The sequence below is a fragment of the Brachionichthys hirsutus genome, chromosome 2, assembly GCF_040956055.1.
Source record: "Brachionichthys hirsutus isolate HB-005 chromosome 2, CSIRO-AGI_Bhir_v1, whole genome shotgun sequence".
Classification (NCBI taxonomy): domain Eukaryota; kingdom Metazoa; phylum Chordata; class Actinopteri; order Lophiiformes; family Brachionichthyidae; genus Brachionichthys; species Brachionichthys hirsutus.
Genome location: NC_090898.1, coordinates 12,070,144 through 12,094,310, shown reverse-complemented (window position 1 = coordinate 12,094,310; position 24,167 = coordinate 12,070,144). Strand labels below are relative to the sequence as shown.

Genomic DNA, 24,167 nt, shown 5'->3' with positions numbered 1-24,167 from the left:
TGACCCCTGTCAAGCCAGTGTCACTTCCATAGGAAAGGCTTATCAAGCTATCTCTCCACACTCTCAGTGTCCATTTTATTTATTTATTCGTTTTCTGGTGTCTGTTTTGATCCCGTCCATCATCTGCTCTGCATTTCTCACGCGCCTCCGTAGTCACATTCAGATCATGTCTTGTCTTTCAACTCGCAACCTTTTGACCGCTTTGCTCTGAAATGCCCGTGATCACAGAGAAACTGAATTTCACCTGCCGACAAAACCAATATCTAGTTTCCAAAAACATCAGGGAACATTTTTATCGACTTTCCTTCATCTGAATTAATTTTTACAATAAAATTCAATTGTGCTTCTTTCATTGCAGGCATTGAAAGAAATACTAAACAGTAATGGACGAGAGGCAGTACCTGAAGTCTTCACCATCGTGGCTTAAATCTCACTGCAGGAATGTACGCTTAAACAAAACCTACTTGATGGATTTTAACAAACTTCTTACAACAACCCATTAAATGTTTGCGCAAATCCAGACAGAGGGACAAACCCTGGATTTATTTTTCCCTCATTTTCTTTGACATTTTAGCTTTTTCCACCAATTTACGGTGTCTGATTTTGAAGGAACTTAAAAGGGTTTTTGTTAAAGATTTTTGAGAGGATCTGACCAAAGGATGATGATGTTTTTTATAAGAAAACGTCTTCATCAATTCAATAAAATGTTGGGGGGGTATGCACCAAGGGAAAAATCATTACATTTTGGAATCAGATGAAGGTATACACCTTGGAAATTCTACAATTGTCCTTAATATTGCAATAAAAGGCTGCTTTCATCCTTTTTAATCAATTACACATGAAGTGCTTGACAGATTTTCATTAAATTTAGCAGAGGAGTAAAAAAATTAATCAAAATAATCTTGATTTAGGTCCAAGTTAAGACGTGGATCCTTGATTTTAATTGTCATCTTCTTTAACAGAACACTGAGGGTGGTCATTTTGACACTTCTTGATGGAACTTAAGGATTTCATTTAATCATAGAGACTCTTGAGCCGGCCCCGGATAAGCGGATGAAAATGGATGGATGGATGGATGGACTCTTGAGCCTCGGTGGAGTGAACCTCTTGTTAACGACATCATGATAAAAAATAATTCTTGCAGTTATTATTACAGATAGATCTATTTCCAATATTATAGTTGTTGTTGTTGCTTATTGTTCTATGGTCCAAACATTTTCTTTTCAGATACCTTTTAATAACTGTAGATTACATTTTGCATTTACGGCATATCTATCTATCTATCTATCTATCTATCTATCTATCTATCTATCTATCTAGCTGGCTTGATTTGAAGGAATAATAGTATAAACATCTATGTACACAAGGAATGAAACAGAGTCTATTGTCATGCAGATATATTCACCACCCTGGCCCTGCATGTTAGTTAGAAGCCTTGCTGTGAATACAGAGCTGACACATGTCCTGCATGGGAACAACACCAACCTCAGCCTCTGTTACATTCACAATCCATAGAGATACGTCTATATTGTCATTATACATTCTATAACTTTTTAAATTATCAGTTAATTGGCTTCATATCTGGACAATATTACAGCATTTTATTTCACGTGTGCATGACTCAGTGACACTAGTGTAAAATCCAAACATGGCAGATGACCCTTTATTTCCATTTTTCACAGGTTGCTGATCTATGCACCATAAATCTGATTGATATGCTTTGCAGGAACTTACTCTGAAAGTTATTGAAGAGGATCACCATGACTTTAAAAGATATATAATTAACACCAGGGTAAGTGCACAGAGTACAGTGGCTAATGAGTCTTATTATATTCTCCTTTTGCACATGGTGTATACTTAACCTGTCCTTTGCATTGCATGAGGTGCATAATGCCTAACAGAACTGCCCTGAAAAGACTTAAGTGGGATTTTTGTAGGTGTACTTGAATCACAATTGTGACAAAGGCAAAAGAAAAATATCCAAAACTTATAAGTGCCAATCTGAATGTTGTCATTCTACGAGCTTTCATTGTTCTACAATCATCAGCTTCAGATTCTGCATTTGAAATACTTTCTCTATTCAGAGGACTAGCTTGTTAAATTAAAATGAAGCAAAGACATTCTTTTGGCCAATAAATTGTTTCCTCTGGACATGTCGTTTTATACTTGGCCCAATAAGAAGGTGGGAACGACACAGACAGAGTGGATTCAGTATGATCAAATTCAGGTTTCCCTGAGATCTGCCTGTTTTTATTCCATCACCAGGCTTTTATTTGTCTTTCAAATGACAAATTAGGCGTCAGCCTCGATAACACAACCGCTCACCTCATCCAGCTGCGCTGCGCTGCGCACGACTCCACTGACATCAGAGGGGTCGAGGGATCCTGAAACATGGCCCGAGCCTCGGCGTGACGTCAGCAAGCAGTAAGTATAAATGCTGGGACGGAAAGTTGCCTGCATCATACCTGACTTGGCCTTTAGCGGGTCACCGTCGCTGCGAGAGGCTGAGGAAGAGGAGGAGGTGAACACTTCCAGGTAAGTCTGACGCATTTAGAGTACGCAAGGATAAAGGTTGTATGTATCTCTATATAAAAAAACAACTTTCTATTTGTAAAACAAGTTTTGACTGGATTTCGTATAAATCAGGAAAATGGATGAATGAAGTTTTGATGCTGCTGGGAATGGAAACGTTTCCTTTATAGTTGCCAGTGCAAATTGGCTTGCTTTAGGATTGATCCGTAACAAATTGACGCAGGTTATTATTTGCAGTAAAAATATATATATAAAGTAAATATCTCAGCCGATATCTATTTAGACAAATATGACTTTGTAATGAATTAAATACTATAATAACAAGAGATCAGGGGAATTTAGTTTGCCCTGTCCCTTAATTTCATCTCTGCAATACATTTCCTTCGACCACAATCCTTGTTTTCAACAGACAGACCGGATTACCATGAAGTCGAAATGTCAGCTCATCTTGGCGTCTCTCTTGGTCTGCAACTTGACTGCGTGTCGAGGACAGAGCGTCTCCGATGAGGAGGAAACAAGCCGAATGGCCGGAGACGACATCGGACTACAAAAAGCAAAAAGTCTCCTGTTACGGTCGATTCTCCAAAAGATGCAAGAAGACGATAGAAGTGGTTCGTAAAATAGTCAGTCTGTGTGCTTTATGGTTATTCTTTCATGGCAAATAGATTTGATGTAAAAAGATTATTGTTATATACTTAAAGGTATTATTTTCAGTTTTAAATGTTATTAGTCCATATCATTTTATTTCTGCATACTAAGGAAATGTTTGGAAAAGTCTAGCTTGATATTTTCTTCCAAAAAAAAAATCATTAACTATAATTTTTTTAAGCCTAATATATGTGTTTTAACTTTAATGAAACCACCTGATCCAAACTTCCTATTAAATAGAATGGACAGAATACGGATCATCAACCAATAGCCATTTACGCGCGATTTACGCACAGAAATACGCACGCTGCGGGACCAGGTAAAAGGGATTCTTAGACTATCAGCTACTAGAAATAACATGTTTCTTTTCTTTTACAGCAGAGGGATCTTCCTCTCAGACTGAATGGATGACAAAACGACAGCATCCCGGTAAGCGACACGGCGAACACCCGGAGAAGCGACAGCATCCGGGCAGAAGAGAAGAAGCCGCGGGTGAACGGCGCTCAGATTCTCAAAAGAGACAGCACCCCGGAAAGCGGAGCGCGACGGAGCGCGCTTCCGAACCCATGATCACGCTCCTGGGTGAACTCTCAAAACGGCAGCACCCGGGCAAGCGGTACCGGGTGCTGCACGGCGAACGGCGGCACCCGGGAGCGCGCCGCGCCGAGGATGAGGACCGGGATGAAGGAGACGAAGACCCCGCTGAGTTGGAAAGGCGTCAACATCCAGGAAAACGGTTTTGGTCTTACTCCAATCCGGATTCAGGCACAGTCAGTCCGTGCGACGCGTCGAACCCTGCGCGCTGCAGCAAAGCCAGTTTGTTACTCGACTTTTTCCACAACATTAACAAGAGTCGCGCCGAGGAGAAGCGACAACACCCGGGCAAACGGTTCGCGCCCGAGGAGGTGAAGGGTTCGTACCCGCGGAGGGTTTAGTGGAAGGAGAGGAGCTTCGGTTCTGCTCTGTTGAATCCACACCTGCCTGCCTAATTACATCCCATCCGGTTACACTTAGAGATGAATAAATTATGTTTTGCTTTTATGCCACAGTTTTATCTGTAAACAGTTGTTGCGTTTGCGTCTCAAAAACGTGTGTCTGTTGCTTGTTCCTTTCGTGCGCTCGTGCGTCTGATAATATCGATGAGGGTGACGCGCATTATTCTGAACCTGGTTTGATAAATTAACGATGGAAAATGGCTTTTGCGACGTTGCCTCTGTGAGTCAACCCACGCTTGAACTCTGTTCGATCACGTCCACACTAGAAACCCCTCCATCGATCGATTGTTGTTTCATTCTTTTCTACTTATGCAAAATATAACTATAATACCGCAGCAAACAAAATGTGTCATTCATTATTTTTCATGTACATTATTGTGTTTTGTGTTACAAATTATTATTTTTAAGTATGCTATACTTTTGTCTTAAAGTCGACCACCAATGTTTTTGTTGGACAATAAAACACATTGGTGGGAAATGAATGGTTTTGTTTAAGTCACTATAATAGCCAATAACACTAACCATAGATTATGCTGTAACATTAAGTCCATTCAAGTGTATTTGACTTTTATATCTACTAAACTTTATTTATCCAGTTTAAATATAGCTTTAATTACTGCACTTTCACGAACAGAGTGATCACCCTGCTTTGGCCTCATTTAGATTGATAAATGCAATTCAATAGCCTCTCAGACATCAGAGATTGTTAGGAATCCTCTGGCCAGTTTAATTGGGTTCATCCCATCGGTATCTAGGGAGCAGCTGTCCACAGGACTGATCAATATGCAAATGATCAGAGGTGGATGCTTATGATGGGGATGCTCCACTGAAACTTAAGTGGAGAGACAAGCAGGAGAAAATGCAGCAACAACTTCAGATGAATCAGATTTATTGCATGACCGATAGAAAATTAGAAATCACAATAACAGAAAAAATGAATGGCTTTGGCAGCCTGAAAAGAACAGATCCAGGATTTCACATAAAAAAAAACGAATTTCACAATTCATTTCAAGTGAAATATTGTGTTAATATTGTGTTATCATTGCGTGACATGTCAGATTCAGAAGGGAGACAGTCCTAATTATTATACTGAGGCCTCATAAATAATAACAATACTTTTTTTGGCCTCCAACATCTTATGCCATCATTTAGATTTTAGAAGCATCCTGCTACGGTGAAATAGTGGGAAACATATGATACACTACACAGTACATCTTAGTTGTATTTACCATAGATAAGATGGCCTATAGGCTACAGTTTTATAGAACTGGTATACTGTACTTAAAAGACACAGAGTAAATGTACACACTTTATACCACAGGGTGACATAAGATCCACTGTCGGTTTCTTATCATTTCATATCATATAAAAATAAATGTTTCTGAACAAATATGCAATTAATGAATTGTCCCAAACCAACTGACACAAAGTGAACCCGAGTGTAAGGTAATTGTTTTGATCGCAAAAACACTACCTTAAAAAAAAGGTTTATCTGTTAAATGAAAGTCAGCCAAGATATTCTTCACAACTATCACAATACCATAATAGTAAGTCAGTTACTAATCAATTTTCAATTTATATTGGAAAAACGCTCATCTATGTCTCTCAAACTAAGATAGAAAGATAGATAGATAGAGGCCCAGTTTGTGCGTTTCGTGTGGTTTGTCCCTCCTTGCTTCCCGTACAGGCGGAATGTTAATCACGTGACCAGACGGGGCTGATTCTCCTGCTGCTGGGCTGGTCAAGCTGTCAACAACAAGGCGAAGCGTCTACCTCCGCGCAGCTTTCATCTCATTGTGTTGTAAGTTATTTGTCTGAACTCGGAGAAAAAAATAATATATATTCCCGTGATTTCAAAACCAACGTTAGAGGGCAAGATGGCTAAAGAGAGTGACAGCTGCTAGCATTCTGCAGCTAACTGTGCATTCTCACGGCCGTCAACATTAGCTAAATAAAAATAAAAACATCTGTAACTTTCTCCGTCGAGTAGATGGTGTAAAATGTTAACTTCAATGTTTATGAGATCAAGGAAGTACGAACAGCTTAATGTTAAATAACTGCAACATTACCGACGTGCAGGATTTGTGTCAAATCTGTTAGCTTGTTAGCAAGAATTTAATAGGAAAAGAACAATCAGCTACGAGGTGAATGAAGTGGATGTAAATTGCAGTATTTGTTATTTCGCGTTTAAAAAACAATGTTGTATGAAATATCAGCATTAGCTTGATATTCCTGCCTGTCGGTGGAAAGTCACTTTGTCATTCGAGGAACAGATCACTTTAAGAATGTGTAATTCCATGCATTGATTTTATTGTAATTCTGCATCGTCCTCAGCGCCCCAGGATTTTCTCTGGTGATGATGGAGCTAACATGGGGCGGGCATCACTCCCCATGACGCGTAGACCAGAGCAAAGCCGTGCATCTTCCCAACAACACAGACGGCAGGTGCCATGGCCTCCAGCTATCCGTCCCTCTTTGAGGGCACAGGTGAAGTGAAGGAGGGCTTTCTTTGCCCACTGTGCCTAAAGGATCTTCAGTCATTCTACCAACTACAAGGTCACTATGAAGAGGAGCACTCCAGTGACGACCGCCATGTTAAAGGACAGCTCAAAAGTGAGATTATTTGTATTATTGATTGCAAAGAAGCCACAAATACCATATTAAATCATCTGTTGTTCGAAACAGTGTTAGATTAAAAGATGCTGGAATAATTGTCTTTTTTTTTTCCTGCAGATTTATATGTAGCTGTTTATATAACAAATACCATTTAAGATAGATGCTTGCATATTATCCTCTCTGCATCTTCCATGAATGGAGATTCTTGTGTTTCACTCTTTCTGTATTTACAGATTTGGTTCAGAAGGCGAAGAAAGCAAAGGACAAGCTTTTGAAAAGAGACGGAGATGACAGACTAGACGCAGGGAGTTATGAGTCCTTCTACTATGGGGGAGTGGACCCCTACATGTGGGAGCCTCAGGAACTGGGTGAGATGGGGAAAACATCAAAATGTTATTATTATTATGAGTGACAGCCTGATATAGAGTTACTGGACCCCCTCTCTCACTCTCTTGTCCTTTGTAGGAACAACCAGAAGTCACCTGGACTTCTTTAAGAAACACAGGGCAGCCAGGATAGATCATTATGTCATTGAGGTTAACAAGCTCATTATAAGACTGGAAAAGGTACGCTAGCAGTAGCATCTCAAAAATAAGTCACGCCGTTGTTTTACTTCTTGCTGTTTAGACGCCACCCTGCATAATCTTTACAGCGTCAACGTATTCACAGTGAAATCTGTCGTTTCAGTTGACATCATTTGACAGGACGAGCTCAGATGCTGCTAAAATCAGAGGTTTGTCTGCATATATTAATTATAAGCCTGCCTCTTTAAGATGTTTGTAAATGTGATTTAATATTCTAAATTAATGAGCATTCATCCTGTTTTTTTTTTTTAGCCATTGAAAAGTCGGTGGTGTCCTGGGTGAACGACTCGGATGTTCCGTTCTGTCCCGACTGCGGGAACAAGTTCAGCATGCGGAACCGGCGGCACCACTGCCGTGTCTGCGGGTCCATTATGTGCAGGAGGTGCATGGAGTTCGTCCCGTTGCCTACAGCTCGTAAGTATATGGAAAAAGAACTTGCAAACTCAGGACAATCACATGGTATCTCGTATTGAGAAATTGCCTTTTGATTTTTTTCTCGCCACAGAGAAGCTGATCAGTGACACACGAGAGGCCCTGTGCGTACCCGGAAGCCCTGCTAAGTCCCAGTCCCCCCCAGCAGGAAGTGGTGTCACTGGGATGGGCTCTAGGAGAGGAAGCATAAGCAGTCTGAGCAGCGTAACGTCCATGTTGGAAGACAAGGACGACGAGAAGATTCGATGCTGTCATCACTGTACGGACACGCTGCTAACGAGGCAGCAGAAGTTGGAGGAGAAGGATCACGTTCCAGATATTGTGAAACTTTACGAGGTAAAATAGAATGTCCCTTCAGGTTTGTACTTCTGTCTGTTGACTTGACACTCTTCTAGAGGTTCCTTTTGTTTATTTGTGCAACATTTGTCTTCCTGTCAGAGGCTGAGGATGTGCATGGAGAAGGTGGATGAAAGGGCTCCGGAATACATCAAAATGGCCGAGTCTCTAAAGTAAACGGCTACTTGGAAAAAACACTTGTAAATATGTAATAATCTTTGTTTTAATGACGTGCTTCGCGGCCGTTTGCTTTCAGTGCTGGAGAAACCACATATAATCTTGACACCGCTGGTGGACTCAGATTGGAAGTGCAGAAATACTACGAGTTAATAGATGCACTGAGGTAGATGTCGGTTCTAAATGAACAAAACAAACTTGTAGTTTGTCTTCAAAAAGCTTGACATGGGTTTCGTGCGTTTCGTTCTTAGTAAGAGGATTTTAACACTTGGGGTAAAAGATGATCCTCCACCTCGTCCCAAGTCCCTCCAGCTTCAGAAAATGATCCGCTACACGGCCACACTATTTGTGCAGGTGCGACCACGTTTGGACAAAAACCAGATAAAAAAAAACCGGGGGGGGGCAACAAACTATTTAACCCCCATCTTTCTACTCCCTGTTTTAGGAGAAGCTGTTAGGCCTCATGTCTTTACCCACTAAGGAGAAATATGACGAGCTGAAAGAACAGAGGAGACGGGAACAAGAGAAACGACTCCAACAGGAGAGACAGGTGAGATGTCTGTGCTTCTCTATCGTCACGCACAAAACAAGGAAATAAAAGCCTCTCCTTCAAATATCTCACTGCTCAACAGGCCGGCCAAGAGACCCTGAAGAGGAGGCAGGAGTCTGAGAAGAACCGCCCACCCGCCGGCACCAATGGCGAGCTGCCACGAGTCTCCAGAGCGCCACGCATAACCAAAGCCGGTGGGTGGCTGCCCTCTGCGGGCTCAGCCAATGCACGCAGAGAACTGGAGGACCCCCTCCTGCAGCAGATCGAAAACATACAGTCATTCCTCCGTCAGGCACGGGAGGCCAAGAGGACGGACGAGGTCCTCATGTTGGAGGAGAACTTGCGTCAGCTGCAGGATGAATATGACCAGCAGCAGACCAGTTTGGCCATCACCCTCTCCCAGAAACTGGCTGAGGAGGAGACCTATTTTGTGGGAGCCCTCGAAAGGGAGGAGAGGGAGCGTTGGGGCCCTGCTGCGGAGTCCATCCATCCTTCCATCTCCTGGGAGAAGGCTATTGCTGCGAGTCCAGCGCAGGGCCCGCAAGAAAAGAAAGACTTTGAAGAAGAGGACTCGACACCCAAAGCTGATGGGAGTCCGTCTTTCGGAAGAACGTTCCCTCCCCTCACAAGCCAGGAGGCGTCACCTCCCAGGTTGAGGATCTTAGGGGGGGGTGTAACGGTCCTACCTGGTGGCGAAGTGCCAAACAGCCCGTCCCGCAACCCTTTTGATGAGGAGCCCACTTCCATTGAAGAGGATCCATCCAATCCCTTTTCTGAGGACATCAAAAGGGAGCACAAAGGGGTAACCAATGGAAAGAAAGAATACAACCCATTCGATGAAGAGGAGGACGTCGGAGATGACAGACGGTCCGAAAACATGCCTGGCAATCCCTTTGAGGAGGGTGATGGTGGTGATGAAGATGCAGGCAACCCTTTCCTCGAGGCCTCTGGGAGTTCTCCAGGAGTCTCCACCAACCCTTTTGACGGAGACGAGGAGGAGGAGGAGGTTTTGCGTCATCTGGACATGATAGAAGAGGAACTGCTGCTGCAGCAGATTGACAATATCAGGGCCTACATTTTTGATGCCAAGTTCAGTGGCCGTCTTGATGAGGTGGAGCTCCTGTCGGAGAACCTCAGAGAGCTTCAGCACACCCTCCAGGAACAGAAGAAGAAGGAATGACCCCACTGATGACCCGCCACTTCCTCCAAGTCTTGTTTACATGACAACGTATAAACCGGTTGGTTTTATTTTGGGTGAGATCTCCGGCGCCACAGAAACAAATATGTGCTCCAGACATTTTTGTAAACCACTTATCACGTACAGGATCTCCGAGGCCTGTCCGAGGACCATGCACAGCTTTGAATCGCTGCAAGTGAAAAGGCAAAAACGAATCCGGAAGCCCGTCTAGTTTAAATCATCCGTCATGTTGAATGTTGGCCGTGGCGCATACAAAAAAATACTATCTGAGCGAAGTGAAACAAACTTCTTCCATGCCGGACTGATGGACCCTTCAGAGTTACGATCCAAACATTTTACAGTATTTCATCTGAGCGTTTCACAAGATTTGTTGTTCGATGCTGGACGAGCAGCTCGTCTCTTCAGGCTTAACTATTGTTCCTTTCTGTCGATAAAGATGTGAATTCAAAGCGCGTTATCCCTTTGTGTCACGCGATGATGAGTAAGTTCATCTTTCCAACCCTATCCACATGCTCAAGTACGATTCAGCAACTAAGGCAACAGAATCCACTGAAGATCTATTGTATTAATCCAGATTTGAGATTCACACAAGTCTGGTCAAAGTAACATTTTAGATGTTTAATCGGTTAGATCGACACTACAAGAATACCAGCAAGTATTATCGCTCGGTGCTGCTAACTCCTTACCGATATTTGCAGTCCGCTCCCCTGACATGGCTGAACCGTGACGTCCACAGATCAAACAACTCGACATTGTGAAGAACTTCAACGACGCGCGTTTGAAAGTTGTATCCATCGATTGCACTTAAAAGTTCAAACTCACCAATAAAAACTGTCGTTTCTCAAAAATGTGTCAACATTTATTTAGGATTTGAATGTTTACACCGTGATGTTGACGGTGCCGGATGTAAATTTACCCAGATGTGCAAATTCTTCAAGGCCGCGTCGTTCGCAAACACGAGGTGCGCCCAGTCGGCCAAACCGATTCCAAAGTGCCGGCATGTTCCCGGTAATGATGGGCTGGAAGATTCCAGTCCAGCCAGCGATGACCTCACAAAGCGCTCGGTGTAATGAGATCCATCTACTTAAACGTATTTACAGCAAAATCTACAACATGGCAAAGTCCTGGTTTAAAAATCCATCATAATACCAAGCCGTTGGACTGTCCAGTGACTCGGTTAGCTGTCCTCAGCCTGTGCAGCTGCCAACTGGGAACGATATTTGCCCGTCATCTCCTTGGGCAGCGGGACGGTGCCGGGACACGGTACCTGGCCCTCCACTTCACACATGCACAGCCGCAGACCGTGCTTCTTCAGCCCGAAGTTGGCAGGATTGGCGGCCTGCAGCTTGGCTCGAGCTTCTGCTTGTAAAGTGGCTCTGTGAACAAGAGACAGCAAATTTATAACATTTATTAATCACATTTTAGAGGGACTTGGTCTTACTCACTGAAGACAAAAGTTGTGCGATATAATTAAAACATGGGTGTGAATTAATCAATCAAAATCCATTCAGCTCCCGGCTAATTATTGTACTGCCTAATAATCATTTCTAATGATCTTAGAACACCCATCAGGGTTATATGAATGTTACAAGTGATTTATGATCCGCGTGATACCAATATATCCCGTTAGCCGATTCATAACGCCTCCTCTGTTTTCGGAGGCTGATTTTCAGTGAAATATTATTAGATGTTGCCACGTGAACTCTGAAGGACTGTATTCGATCCGCAAGCCAATTTCACAAAGCAATCCTGTCCTGCAACACGACGCAATTCATATTAACTTTGAACATCTTACTCTGATTTGCCCAAAATCTTATTGACATGTTGTGATATTTGTTTCTGGTCCTTTCCTTCCACGTCCACCAGAACTTGCTCCCCATCGCCTGCAAGTAGACAGAAGAAGATCGATTGACACATGATAAAATAGTGGCACCAGTAATATACTAATAAAAATGAATGGCACAAAGATACACACCCAGATAAAACTTCAAGAATGGTGACGGTGTGAGATTTTTGAACATCATAATTTGGACCCATGGGTTCTTGTACTGAATCTGAGGAATGTTGAAGAACACAAACTTCCTGCAAAACACACACACACACATTATTCTTGAATGGAGTGCAGAAGGAACAAGTGGTCTGATTTTCTTTAACTATTACATTTGTGAGACTTTAGAAAATGTCAACAACAGTTTAGATTTTTTTTTAAATCTTATGGATCTACCTTTAATTAAAAGATTATCAGTCGAATCATCTGTAACTAAGAATGAGTTTTTGCCGTAGGTTTTGTCTCAATGTTTTTGAGACATTAAGAGAGCTAGAATAAAGCACAAACATGAACCCCACAGGAACTGTGCTGAGGCTAGCTGCTGTTAGCTCTGACCTTGCTCCTTCGCTCAGCTCTCCGTGCGTGTTATAATTGACTGTCATGATCTTCACTTTTTTTTTAAAGATGATTTCGCCCTTCTGGAGGTAATCCAGAGTCCTCCTGATCGGAAAGCTTCCTTTCATAGGCATTTTAAAGTCCTTTTTCTATTCATAAAATTCTATTCGCGAAATCGTCGCGCACCCAGAGTCGTAAAAGCTCACGATGAAGCGCCTTTTAATGACGTCAGAAGTACGTCACAACTACGGGACTGTTTGTTTATTTATTAAAGAATCAGCGGCGTATAAGAGATATTATATATATATCTATGTGTCATGCCCTATTGAACAATGTCATAGACTTGTTAGTGCTGTGATCAGAAGTTTTATCGATATGAAATAGGAAGCAAAGAGGAAACGGCTGCTCGTTTTCTCATATCTCTCTGTACCTCTTCCTGATGCGACGCATGGCAGAAACACATGAAAGCAGGTGTTAATTATTAAAATAACTGCTGACGCCTCCCTATTTCTGCAGAAATGTAGAAACAAATATCTGTTACTCTTCAGACAATAAAGGTTTTATGAGGCCTCTGTTCTGGACGTGATGTTCTCTATGGCGTCTGATAATTACAAATCAAGACTATCTTCCTGCCTTCCATCTTCAGTATGAACAGACTCAGTCAAGCCATGTTTCAGAATTCATTGTTTATTTCTCTTATAATGTGTGGCTCCAGACAACCTCAGAGGCTGGAATGCTGATATACAGGACCTCAGTCATCAATACATTTTATTCTATCAGTGTGAGGTAGAAATGTAGGGTTGTGACAAACATGGATAATTTGACTTTTTTCATTTTCATTGTTTGAAGAAATGCATTTTACATGAGCAGAAAAACATAATATATTTACATAGTATAAAATGTTAACCTTAGTATATTCAATCTGCTAAACTAATGTCCCCTAATATGGGAACTGCTCATGGTAGGTATTTTAAAGCCACAACATTTAATTAAATAAGTATTTTTTCACATAGTATTTAATAAAATACACTTAAGCGACTTCATCATGCACTGCGATGCACTATAAAACTTATAACAATGCTCCGTAAGAGGACAGACAACAACATTATAAAACCCCGCTTAAAAACAACATGCATTCATTTTTATGAAACCACATGTACAAAGGTCATTTCACGACAAGTCTGTATGGGTTTTAAATCCAAATATTACAAGTGACATTTATTACTCAAGACATAATCATTGTTTACTTCTTTTTTTTTTTTTTACATCCCTGTTACAGTTCATGTAGCTGTAGATATTTATTAATGGGAAAACATATCAGTGCAAACAGCTAGTTATATTCTTTATTTGTTTCTTTTGTTTATAATCAGGAAATCCTTGCCCGAAGGTACTTTAAGTACACTTAGTATGCAACAAGCAAATTTGTTCAAAACAAATTGAAAGTTTTCAGAAAACATATGAAGTTTAAATCAGCATGAACGCAATAGAACGCCATAAAAGCTGATTGATGTGCATTCAGCAGAGTACAAATACAAACAAAAACAATATCATAGATACTAAAAACAAATATATCTGAACCGAAAATCTTTAAGATAATCCAATTCCTTAAAACAAATAATTGCCATTGATAAAAACACATACAAGATTGAAAAATAAAAATAGACCTGACATTGTTTTTACTGACGGAAATGACACGGAACTGATTGTCATGAACTGATGAGGAGATTGCACAGATTATATTAGCAACATAATGACAAACCATAAATAAGCGTACCTTAACATTAAAACACTCCCAAATCTCAAAATGCATTGATTTCATTCAGTATAAATAAAAACAATGACTTAAGCATGAAGCTACAAGGTGCCATCAGAGCACAGTCCATACAATACAAACTAAAGCCATGACTATTTAAATTTGGTTTTTGGTCCTAATGTAGGTTCTCATTCCAATATACTGTTTAGATTCATTTTCTGAAGCAACAAAGTGTATACTAATGTGATGTATCTTCGAAGGAATTGAGAGAAGATTGTTTGCGTTTTGACGCTTTTGTTTCAGTCCTAGTTAATGTTGTGTGACATTACGTAGCATTTGTGAAAGTCTCAATTAAAAGCACTAAAAGCCCATTAAAACTGCCATTCTGCCAAAGTTCCTAAAGTATTGACCCACAGCTTTAAAGTACTCAGATGTGTTTCTGATTTTTAGATCATCTTCAGCAAAAGCCAGCACTGACCAGTACTATTGACCAGTAGTCAATAATAAAAGAGCATTATTATGGTCTTCCAAATGACTAGAATTTAAAGGCTGAACTCAGAAGTATCCACTTGACGTGCTTTAAAGCCCTTCAAGCTGATGAGTACAGTTGCAGCTGCAAAAAAAAAAGCTTCTTTCTTCATTCAGACTGAGCAAATAGGTTTACGTCAGAAAGTTGAGCTCGTGTCAGCACAAGAAAACATTCAAAGTGTCACCCTGGGCTCTCCAGTGCCAAACGTATCTTCATCTGCCAAGGATTCCTGAACGCTTTGCACCACAACAGGATCATCTACTACACGGTCAAGGATTGGAGTACCTGACATGGACACTTGTTCTAACAGGTGATTGGTCGTCACTCTGTAAGGTCAGAGTCCTGGCTGTTATACTCAGCCGTCTCCATTTTGAGGATGTAGGGAATGATGCTGTCAATAGAGACGTTACCTATCAAGCCAGTGAAGAAAAGCTCCTCGGTGATGCCGGAGTTCATGAGACGCAGGGCTGGGAGGCGAGTCAGGATCCGCGTCAGCCTGCAGAAACAAACGCAGCAATTCCTGCCGTTATCTTCGCATCTCCCGTTTACTTCAGAGGTGCCTTCGAATGCTCGGTTCTGTTTTTCTTGATCAATTCCTACAGGCACTGAATTCAATGGACTTTCAAACGTTGTATTGTTTAACACTGAGACTGGCGTGACAAGCCACATCCTGCCTACCAAGACTCTAGTGCGAGTCCCTCCACGAGTTCTACCTGCTCCCTTGTTTTCATTATTACAGATGATGTTTTTTCTGACACGTGTGTTTTTCTGTAAGCAAAATTAATCATTAAAAGTTAGGAAAAGATTCAACTGCATATCAGGATCAACCTCTTCCAGACATGAATAACAATCACCTGTAATTCAGACTCCTACTATTTTTTGGGGGGGGGGGGGGGGGTTGAGAGGTATGAATTTACCTGTACGTGTCCTCTGGGTATGTTTTCTGCACATAGTCCTGCAGCTCCATCAAGGCTTTCTCCTGGAAGTTCTCGATCTGTAGGCCGCCGTCCACACCTGGGTGATCTGATAGATCAGACAGATAATTACAGGTGAGAATCGTTTCCCAGAATGCAACTCCAGGTGATAGCCGTTGAATGCTGTAATGTCTCTAATTTGAACTTGATCACGGAAAGCAGACTCACCAGGGCTGAACAGCACTATAGCTTTTAGGTAGGCGTATTCGTAGCTATCAGTCTCCAACCTCGTCATGCTGTTGCAAAACTCCTGGAACTTCCAAACATGCTCCATCACCTGCTTCACCCTCTCCCCGGAAAGCTTGTCTGAGGGACACGGAAGGACCCGTTAGAGAAAGAAGACGTCAACAACATGGAGTTGTAGTAGTTTTATACATGTGCTGAGGAATCATGAAGGGGGTGGGGGGGGTCCTACCATCCTGGATGGTGCTTTGAAGGTGGTTGATGATGGCGGTGAGGATGGTTGACAGGTTCATCACATGAGCGCACTGAGCGAGACCCAGAGTGAACAGTTCGTTCCAGCAGGATCGAACCAAACTGGTGTTTGTCTCCTGACTAACAAAGAAAGAGAAGCTAAGTGTGAACGTGTAGGCAGAGACAAATACACGCCATTCCTGTAGTGTTTATGAAGTTCTGTGAATGATGGGAGCTTGCGGTGTTACATGGATGCCTTTGAAAGGATTCCATGGCTATCCGCTTACATAGCTGTACAAGTCTGAATATTACTGGGGAAGCTGTTTTTAACCTCTTTGGGCCCAGGTACGCTTCACAGACATCTTTCAACAACTTGACAATCAAAATCAAAATGATCTATTTTATTTTATTTAACATTTTACCACGGTTATGTCAGAAAGAGGTAGAAGACACGCATTTAATTTCTTTCTCTCTCTCTCCATTTTACAGCGTTGCTGAGTCAAACCGATAGCGATTACTGTTTGCAGCGTTCATGTGAAAGTAATTACGTTGCTTATTCAGAATCTTGCTGCGCATTCTTACCCAAGAGCGGAGAAGGCGGGGATGGAGCGAGCCCAGTGCATGGACAGAAAGAGCAGTCTGGACGCTGACTCACAGATGTAGTGCACGTTCAGATACTCGGGCATGGGGCTGGGCATAGTCAGCTAGACAGAGAGCAAGAGACAGATTAGGACCCAAAGAGATTTACCACAGTAAAATACACATGAACAAGTGTCAAAACAAAATTGTACATCTTAAGCAGTTTTTGAGAAAAGCTAGTCAGTTTGAGGCGTTGTGAACCCACTCCACTAACACCCACCCGCTTTGTGGTGGAGGACAATAATGAGATAATAATGTTATCCCCACTCACCTTAAAGCCAACATGGCTGTCTGTGAGCAGTGGCCCCTCCACCTCAATGATTGGGGTCTCCTGGTCTTGGCCAATTAGATGGATGGTGGTTCCACCGACGCAGTGAAAGGACTTATTGGTCAGTCTCTGTCCGATCCCTGCTTCAGGCGGGTTGAAAACTTTGGCCAGGGTGTCAAAGGCACTGTGTGTACCACACACACACACACACACACACACACACACACACACAGTTTGATTAATCAGCTCGACAGAAAACACTCTGTAACTGAAATAGAACCAATAAACATACGAGGCGCACTGCCTACTAACCGTGTTATGTCGCTGGCAGACTGCTCCTCCTGATGGCTGTTTGACGCATCACCATTGTTTAGATTTTCTCTTAGTGAGCCATTAAGATTGGCCAGTGATGTCACTACATTGGCGAGGGTCCCCAAGTCCCCCTGGCCAGACTCCATCTAAAGACAAATGAAAACACATCTATTTCTGTGCTTGTGGTCTTGTATTCTAGAGCGGACTTCTTACTTTTTGTATTTATTTGCTGTGATTATTATTTCCTTTCATCTTATTTAAAATCATCTGCGGATGACTGTAAAATATATATGAAGCTGGGAAACGGAAGGGAGACACACTGTATTTAAATGCATCCATTGTAATGTTACTGAAAAGAACAAATAAAAATTACGTTAAAAAAAGAAAATTCAATCATAAAATTCACTATGGACACAAATTATGGTGTTCAAACAATTTATTGAGAATGAGACACACAGATGTTTGCCTTCCCAAATAAGTGCGAGAACATTGTTCTCGATCTGAATAGGATCTGACTCGCAGAAGAATCCATGCATTTCCGGCAGGCAAATTTAGGTCAGCTTTCTGCAGTATAAGCAGTTAATTTCTGATTTCCCTCACTGCTGCTGTCTACACATCTGTTTTAGTCTCCGTCGAGTTTGCGTTAAATACTCTTGAAGTTGTACATGTTACAGCTAAATCAGAAGTCGAACTAAAAATCTACAACTAGGTGGAAATAAAACAGGTGTTTTGTAAACCATTCAGTAAAAACAAAAAAACTAAATACTAGAATTGTTACTAATGCTGTATTTATCTTTTTTATATTAATATTGCAAAGCATTTTTTGTTTGTTTGAGCGTTACTCAAACTCTGTTGATAAATGTATTCAACCAGAACAACAAAAACATACATCAGGAAAAGCTTGGACGGCAGAGAGAGACAGTCAGCAGCAGAGTCAGCAGAGGGAACATCTATATTAGACATGGCTGTACCTTTGTGTCAGCGGCCAGCAGCAAGGTTCCATCACTCTGGATGACTGGCTGCTGGATATTAACCAGCATCCCTTGGTCCAGCAGGCTGGATCTGCACATTACACAGATGATCAAAACCGAGTTCACATCGCCACAATAAAACATTTGTGGGATAAAACAACACACCGGTTCAAGTCCACAGGCTGTTCTGTAGCTGTGATTCCCACTGACCTGGAGCCGTTAGTCTCTGCGTCAGAGATAAAGGTCGGCGTGGCGATGAGCGGACTGTTTAGGTCCTTGCGAATGTAGATCTTCTGGGTGGAGGCGGCACAGTTTGCATGCTTCTCTCTGGGCACTACATCGATGGGCTTCCTCTCACTCTGGACAGCTGATAAGAACAATGGTCAGAACAAAAGTACATGAGTATGTTTTTCTAATGGATATGTGAGCATGTTTAGAATAAAACTTGTCCCAGACAAATGTTCTGTTGTTCTTTTGAGTGTTCGCCAGAGTTATGGTATATCGATTGGTTACCGCCAACAATGCACTTTTCTTTGTCAGAGGAACAAAATGACAGAATCCCAATAGGAACCACAGGCACTAGAATTATCACATATAAATATACAAATCTAGCTTTGGTTGAAAGAGTGGCAACTTGTTATTTTCACCACAGGAGCAGCGGCCAGCTACGACGACATCTACCACAGACAAAACTACAATTGTTTCATGCCGTCATTATTCTTTCATCAACAAATTAAACAAGTAGTGTTTATCTTATAATATGTTAAATTATCATTAAATTTGGTCAATTTTCTCTCAGTTGATGTTATTATTTTGCAAAAATTGACACTTGCCTAGAAGGAGACGACGATGTTCCGGGCTACTGTCCACTATAGATCTGATGCCACTGATTGAAACTGCACAAAAAGAATTACACATCTCCTGTACCCAAAATACTTTGTTAAAGCAGCTTCACTTGCAATTTAGAGATGTATGACATCTCCTCACAGCCTAACAAATGATCATTTAAGACCTGCATATATCCTGATAGTACCTGACTGGTTATGCGTTTGCGTTTTTGTTCTTAATTTACACGTTTTCCTGTGGTGAACCTGGATGTTGACGCAAACTCACATTCTGTCTTCATCCCCATCTTAAGGCATTTCTTCAATCGACAGAACTGGCAGCGATTGCGGTGGTGTTTGTTGATGACACAGTCTTGTTTACTGCGACAGCTGTAGGTAAGGTTCTTCCTTACGCTCCGCTTGAAGAAGCCTTTACATCCTTCACAACTGACTGCTCCGTAGTGACGCCCTGACACACACAGAGAAATGCTGTCGGCGTCAGTCTATGCAAGGCTGCATGCTTTATTCTTGACAAGCACATGGTCAGAATTAGAAGCAACTGTAAGCGTTGAGTACCTGAGGCCTTGTCCCCACACACCAAACAGTATTCAACTGGCTGCGGTCGGCTCAAGTCCCCCGACTGTCCCAGCAGCTGTTCCATAGACAGCGGATCTGTGACAATCTGAGATCAAAGTCAAATATCTGACATTAGTCTTGTGACATAACATGAGTCTGTAGAAACAACCACAGACATATGTTGCTAATAGTACCCGTATCCTTCCTGGCATCAAGGCATCAGCAGCAGTGAAGATGAGCTGCTTAGTGCTGCGGCTCTCAGGCGAGGCCAGGATCACCTTGCCCGCTCCGGCGCCATCTGCTGTAGTCAGAAAGAACTGCTGTTTGGGAGCGCCAGACGGCTTCATTGCTGTGACTATCTGAATCTTCTGACCCGTCTGGTGGTCGGTTACAATCTTAGGGTGATAAAAGAAGGAAGGAGAAGGAAACGGAAAGTTTCGTGTTATTACATCAACTTCTTCATTGCTAGCAGTTGTTGTAGACGTTAACTAGAGCACAGCAGCAGCTTGAAATGCTCCTCTTAGACAGGATGTTTGACTGTATTTGTACTGTAATACATGCTACTGTTTGACTGTACTTGTACTCTAACACTCTATCTAATAAATATATTCATCATCATCACCTGTATTCGCTGTGGTGTTGTGGCAGGCTCAGTGGAGATGACCTGAAAGCGCTGTGGAGACTCACTCATCATGGAGTCTGAAGGAGAGGATGGCACCTACAAATTCAAACACATTCCAACAAGCTTAAACATACTTACAGATTGTGAGTCAATGTGTCTCACGAGTGTATTCTATTTCAGACTGTGTGAAACACAGAAATGTTATTATACAGCCGTTGCATATCTACAACTCAGCACTGTCATCAAAGACCTTTTTAGAAACAGGCTTCTGTCGTATGGAACGGTAGCCTGTTATGTTTCTCTGGCTGTTTATTTATCTTTTATTTATTAGCGTTGTCTCTGTAAAACTCTTTAACACAGGGGGTCGTCGACTCACGAGGAAACCCTCGGAACCAATCGTCGTCATAAATCAACAACACCCTGTATTTCAAATTACGTGTTGTGCTTTTGCTTATCTTGCGTGTTTATTTTGAACTTGTTTTGTTTATAATCGCCCCCCCCCCCCCCTCTCCTTCAAGAGGCTCTGCCTTTTGCCAATCAGCAGTTGCAAATAAGAATATGTTCCTAATCTGTCTTGCTTTTTGAATAAAGGTTGAATAGAAAATGTCTATAGAAGCTCTGTACACTGAAGGTAAATCTCAAATAAAGACTGCATCCACAATCAGAGAAACAAAAGAGGAGCACCACAGTCGTTTTAATAAAGAAATAGCTTTCACACAGGCTAAATGAAACAACCCCGACTGCATTCTCACCTCTGCCTCGTGGTCGGAGTCCACTTTCTGCTGAGAGAGCAGATTGAGGTTGGTTGTCATGATGATGATGCAAGGTCATTAGTGAGGTCTGTATGAAAAGATGTCACAAAAAATAAGCTTCTCATTTCATTCTTGTTTATTAGCATCGAACTTTATATAAATAACAACATTACAAAGTTCTCCAATACAAGCACACAACCACTAAAATAAAATGTACATTATTATGTGAATTTGAAAGGCAAGAAAAATGAATTTAAGACTATAAATGTTTTTTTTTTTTTTATCAGTGATTGCAAAAACAACAACAACCTAAGTCTTAATATATTCTGGAAACATCACCCGAATACAAAGAACTATTGATTATTGTAAACAGCCAGCGGGCACTCACATTGCCTCCTTGAAAGAGAAGTCTGAGAGGCAATAGATCCACACAACTTGAGGAGTATGTGAGGTATGGAAGTAAATCAACATTTAATTTAAAGAGAGTAGCTCTAGTCTTAGCTCTACAGAATGGTAAGGTATCAATAAGGACTCATTAGTGGTAATAGTTAATTGAAGGACGAATAATTTACCAAAAGCCTGCATGTCCATTACACTCTCATATTAGCGTGAATAGTTAAGTAAAGTAAAAAGTGAACTTAAAGTATTTAATCAGCTTCTCTGTGTCTGAGGAATCAGGAACATTACTGTTAACAGGAAATATGTTGATACAAATCTGGTGTGACTGCAGTGATTTCACAACAACGACCTCTAAGAGAGATCAGAACGTACAAAAGAGATCTTTGATGATCATCTGACATCACATTACAGTTTAGCAGCTGCCCGAAATGACCCACTTTCATCCTTTTCACGTGTCATCACTGAAAGTTACAATGTTTGCTTATATTCACTAGCAAGGAATGAGGTGACAGCACAGAAACGAGAATTAAATCGGAGCCCGAAATGCTAACTCCCCTGCGGGAGGGGCATGCCCTCCAACAGTACGGCTCCTAAACCACAAGCATCACAACAACAACAAAACAAAATGGAGAACCTGGCTGCTAGCCAATATTTACTGGAGACAACTCTCATTGATAAATGAATTGGAGCAATTATCCTTCCAGACGTTTGCGTGGAAGAGTCTTGATGCGGTTATAAGAAATGTGTAAAGAAATAAAAACGAGCTTTGGTGAATACAGTCAAGTCAACCCACTTCTCTCTCCGGGTATGGCAAAGGTAAAAGGGTCGAGTTCATCTGCAGCTACGATAGCGCTGCAATGCTAGCTGTTTAAGGTAGCATTAAAACTAGTTAACGAAATGCAGGGTTAGTCGTCTCTCCCCCTCGATTTCACATTCTAGCATTGGTGACTGCTCATGCAAAAAACAACAATAATGACTTCAACTGTTAGAACATTATGTCGGACGATAGGGGTGCGCCGCATCAACTGGCTAACAAGCTAGCTGGGAGATTAGCTGCGCGTATTTACCACTGAGAGCTTTCAGCGGTTTTAAATCCGGGCCTGAGACTTACCTCCGATAAACGGTAGTCAGAGAATTGGGGCTCTCTAATATTTTATAAAATGTTTGTTTTGGTTTTCTTCTGTTAAAGGTCATAGTTCGTGACCCCGCTCTGCCAGCGCGTCGGTGATGGTTTAGTTTTTCTTTTTTTCCTCTCTCTCTCTCTCTCTCTCTCTCGCTCTCTCTCTCTCTCTCGCGTCCCCGCGTGCCTCTACCCCGCTCCACCCCGTCCCTCAGACAGCCAGACAGGATGACGTCACCGGGTTGTTGTTGCTTTTTGCTGCGTAAAGATACACATAAATAATTACATTTTAAAAATGTACCAAATAAAATAAATAAAAAGAAAGTATGTTAACATACAGTTTACACACAAACTCCTGCTCTTTACACCAACTTACATCTCGCCCGTGCTCTATAATAATATAAAATATCATTTAAAGTATTTATTTATACTACAATTTCATTCCAAGCCATATATTCCATTTTGAACTGAAATATATCTGGCATAGGAACATCTGCACAGCAGCTATTAATGCTACAAATACCACAAGTATGTATTAATAACACACTAATAAAACAAATACATTTGAATCATGTAATTATGGGTCACAAAACACCTATGATCAAAAGTTCAATATGTGTCCAGTGGATAACTTTGAAAAAGAAGAAAAACGTAAAAAGGAATAACTTCTAAATTAAAATATACAAAGTTTAGTAACATTCTAGAATATTTGTTTGCTACTAAAAGTTAATTGAATTTGCATGTGGCAGCCTGACTTACCCATAATAAAATATAATTAATTAATTTTGTTATGAACATAACTCGAAATGCAGTAACACATTTTTATAATTAATAACAATAATTAGTTAAATATATAGTTCCCCAATCCCATCTACTGCAGAAACAGTCCACATACTAGGATGTTTTGCCTAAATACTTTTTAAATAAACATCTGCACAAAATAATGAAAATCCTAAAATCTCTCTGTTGTGTTGCAGTTAATAGAGGTAAGGTGCTAAAGGTAGCTATCAAGTAAACAATCACCTTAATTGTGCTAACATATCCAATGAACAAATATCTTTGGGATTTGTCTTCTTATGTTCTTTTCCTGGGTGCACGTATTTAAATCTCTGAAGCAGAAAAGGCCCAAAAGATCTCCGCTTTGCCTGTGCGATTTGACTGCATTTGACTGCATCTGCTAGAAGTACCTCGGAATGACCACCAGGCGTCGCCCTGTCCCACCCGCGCTAATGATGCGCGGGCGCACAGAACCCGAGCTTCACAGCAAAATCAAATAACATTCTCTTCTTTTCTCGCTTCTCCCATTTTCTTACTTCATTCTAATAATTCTGTTCTCTTCTCAGATTCTGCAAATCAGGTTACATCCCACTAGTGATTCTATATTATATTATGGCATAAGGAAAAACTGGAACAAGTATAGCAGATCAAACCGACGACCTTTTAAATATCAAAGGTGCCAAATGGAGGACCATTATAGGCATTTAGGTGAACATTTGTTGGCACGGTAGGAAATCGATGTCAGATGTGGGCTGGTTCGTGCATTGAATAGAAAGACGATCTGTC

General features: G+C 41.3%; 4 protein-coding genes across 4 annotated transcripts; 2 read left to right on the top strand and 2 right to left on the bottom strand.

The window, feature by feature from the left end:
- The first annotated feature begins 2,956 nt into the window (after positions 1 to 2,956).
- Positions 2,957 to 4,115, top strand: trh (thyrotropin-releasing hormone). Its single transcript, XM_068753357.1, has 2 exons — positions 2,957 to 3,143; positions 3,559 to 4,115. Exons 1-2 carry the CDS (start codon positions 2,957 to 2,959, stop codon positions 4,113 to 4,115), a joined length of 744 nt encoding a protein of 247 aa, XP_068609458.1.
- A 2,510-nt stretch (positions 4,116 to 6,625) lies between these two features.
- Positions 6,626 to 10,071, top strand: LOC137901607 (rabenosyn-5). The gene is made up of 11 exons (XM_068745656.1): positions 6,626 to 6,788; positions 7,025 to 7,159; positions 7,257 to 7,357; positions 7,479 to 7,524; positions 7,628 to 7,789; positions 7,881 to 8,143; positions 8,246 to 8,316; positions 8,400 to 8,486; positions 8,572 to 8,674; positions 8,766 to 8,870; positions 8,953 to 10,071. Exons 1-11 carry the CDS (start codon positions 6,626 to 6,628, stop codon positions 10,048 to 10,050), a joined length of 2,334 nt encoding a protein of 777 aa, XP_068601757.1. The 3' UTR covers positions 10,051 to 10,071.
- A 1,153-nt stretch (positions 10,072 to 11,224) lies between these two features.
- mrps25 (mitochondrial ribosomal protein S25) lies at positions 11,225 to 12,640 on the bottom strand. The gene is made up of 4 exons (XM_068745665.1): positions 12,452 to 12,640; positions 12,044 to 12,150; positions 11,864 to 11,951; positions 11,225 to 11,444 (listed from the first exon to the last, which is right to left on the bottom strand). Exons 1-4 carry the CDS (start codon positions 12,583 to 12,585, stop codon positions 11,246 to 11,248), a joined length of 528 nt encoding a protein of 175 aa, XP_068601766.1. The 5' UTR covers positions 12,586 to 12,640; the 3' UTR covers positions 11,225 to 11,245.
- Positions 12,641 to 13,129: 489 nt separating this feature from the next.
- On the bottom strand, positions 13,130 to 22,715 carry nr2c2 (nuclear receptor subfamily 2, group C, member 2). The gene is made up of 15 exons (XM_068745094.1): positions 22,596 to 22,715; positions 21,086 to 21,173; positions 20,334 to 20,429; positions 19,906 to 20,106; positions 19,712 to 19,817; positions 19,425 to 19,604; positions 18,522 to 18,678; positions 18,312 to 18,402; positions 17,341 to 17,486; positions 17,032 to 17,212; positions 16,704 to 16,825; positions 16,123 to 16,262; positions 15,876 to 16,013; positions 15,651 to 15,756; positions 13,130 to 15,229 (listed from the first exon to the last, which is right to left on the bottom strand). The coding sequence occupies exons 2-15, from the start codon at positions 21,143 to 21,145 to the stop codon at positions 15,055 to 15,057; spliced, it is 1,899 nt and encodes a 632-aa protein (XP_068601195.1). The 5' UTR covers positions 21,146 to 21,173; positions 22,596 to 22,715; the 3' UTR covers positions 13,130 to 15,054.
- Positions 22,716 to 24,167: the final 1,452 nt, after the last annotated feature.

Bases quoted from the DNA above. Each gene is read 5' to 3' on its own strand.
- trh (XM_068753357.1), top strand. From the start codon at position 2,957: ATGAAGTCGAAATGTCAGCTCATCTTGGCGTCTCTCTTGGTCTGCAAC. The intron at 3,144-3,558 runs GTTCGTAAAATA...TTTCTTTTACAG, and splicing joins GCAAGAAGACGATAGAAGTG to CAGAGGGATCTTCCTCTCAG.
- LOC137901607 (XM_068745656.1), top strand. From the start codon at position 6,626: ATGGCCTCCAGCTATCCGTCCCTCTTTGAGGGCACAGGTGAAGTGAAG. The intron at 7,160-7,256 runs GTGAGATGGGGA...TGTCCTTTGTAG, and splicing joins GTGGGAGCCTCAGGAACTGG to GAACAACCAGAAGTCACCTG. The intron at 8,317-8,399 runs GTAAACGGCTAC...GTTTGCTTTCAG, and splicing joins AAAATGGCCGAGTCTCTAAA to TGCTGGAGAAACCACATATA.
- mrps25 (XM_068745665.1), bottom strand. From the start codon at position 12,585: ATGCCTATGAAAGGAAGCTTTCCGATCAGGAGGACTCTGGATTACCTC. The intron at 11,952-12,043 runs GTGTGTATCTTT...GTCTACTTGCAG, and splicing joins ATTCTTGAAGTTTTATCTGG to GCGATGGGGAGCAAGTTCTG. The intron at 11,445-11,863 runs GTAAGATGTTCA...TCTTGTTCACAG, and splicing joins AAGATTTTGGGCAAATCAGA to AGCCACTTTACAAGCAGAAG.
- nr2c2 (XM_068745094.1), bottom strand. From the start codon at position 21,145: ATGACAACCAACCTCAATCTGCTCTCTCAGCAGAAAGTGGACTCCGAC. The intron at 18,679-19,424 runs GTGAGTTTGCGT...TGTTCTTATCAG, and splicing joins GATGGGGATGAAGACAGAAT to CTGTCCAGAGTGAGAGGAAG. The intron at 16,826-17,031 runs GTGAGTGGGGAT...CTCTCTGTCTAG, and splicing joins ACAGCCATGTTGGCTTTAAG to CTGACTATGCCCAGCCCCAT.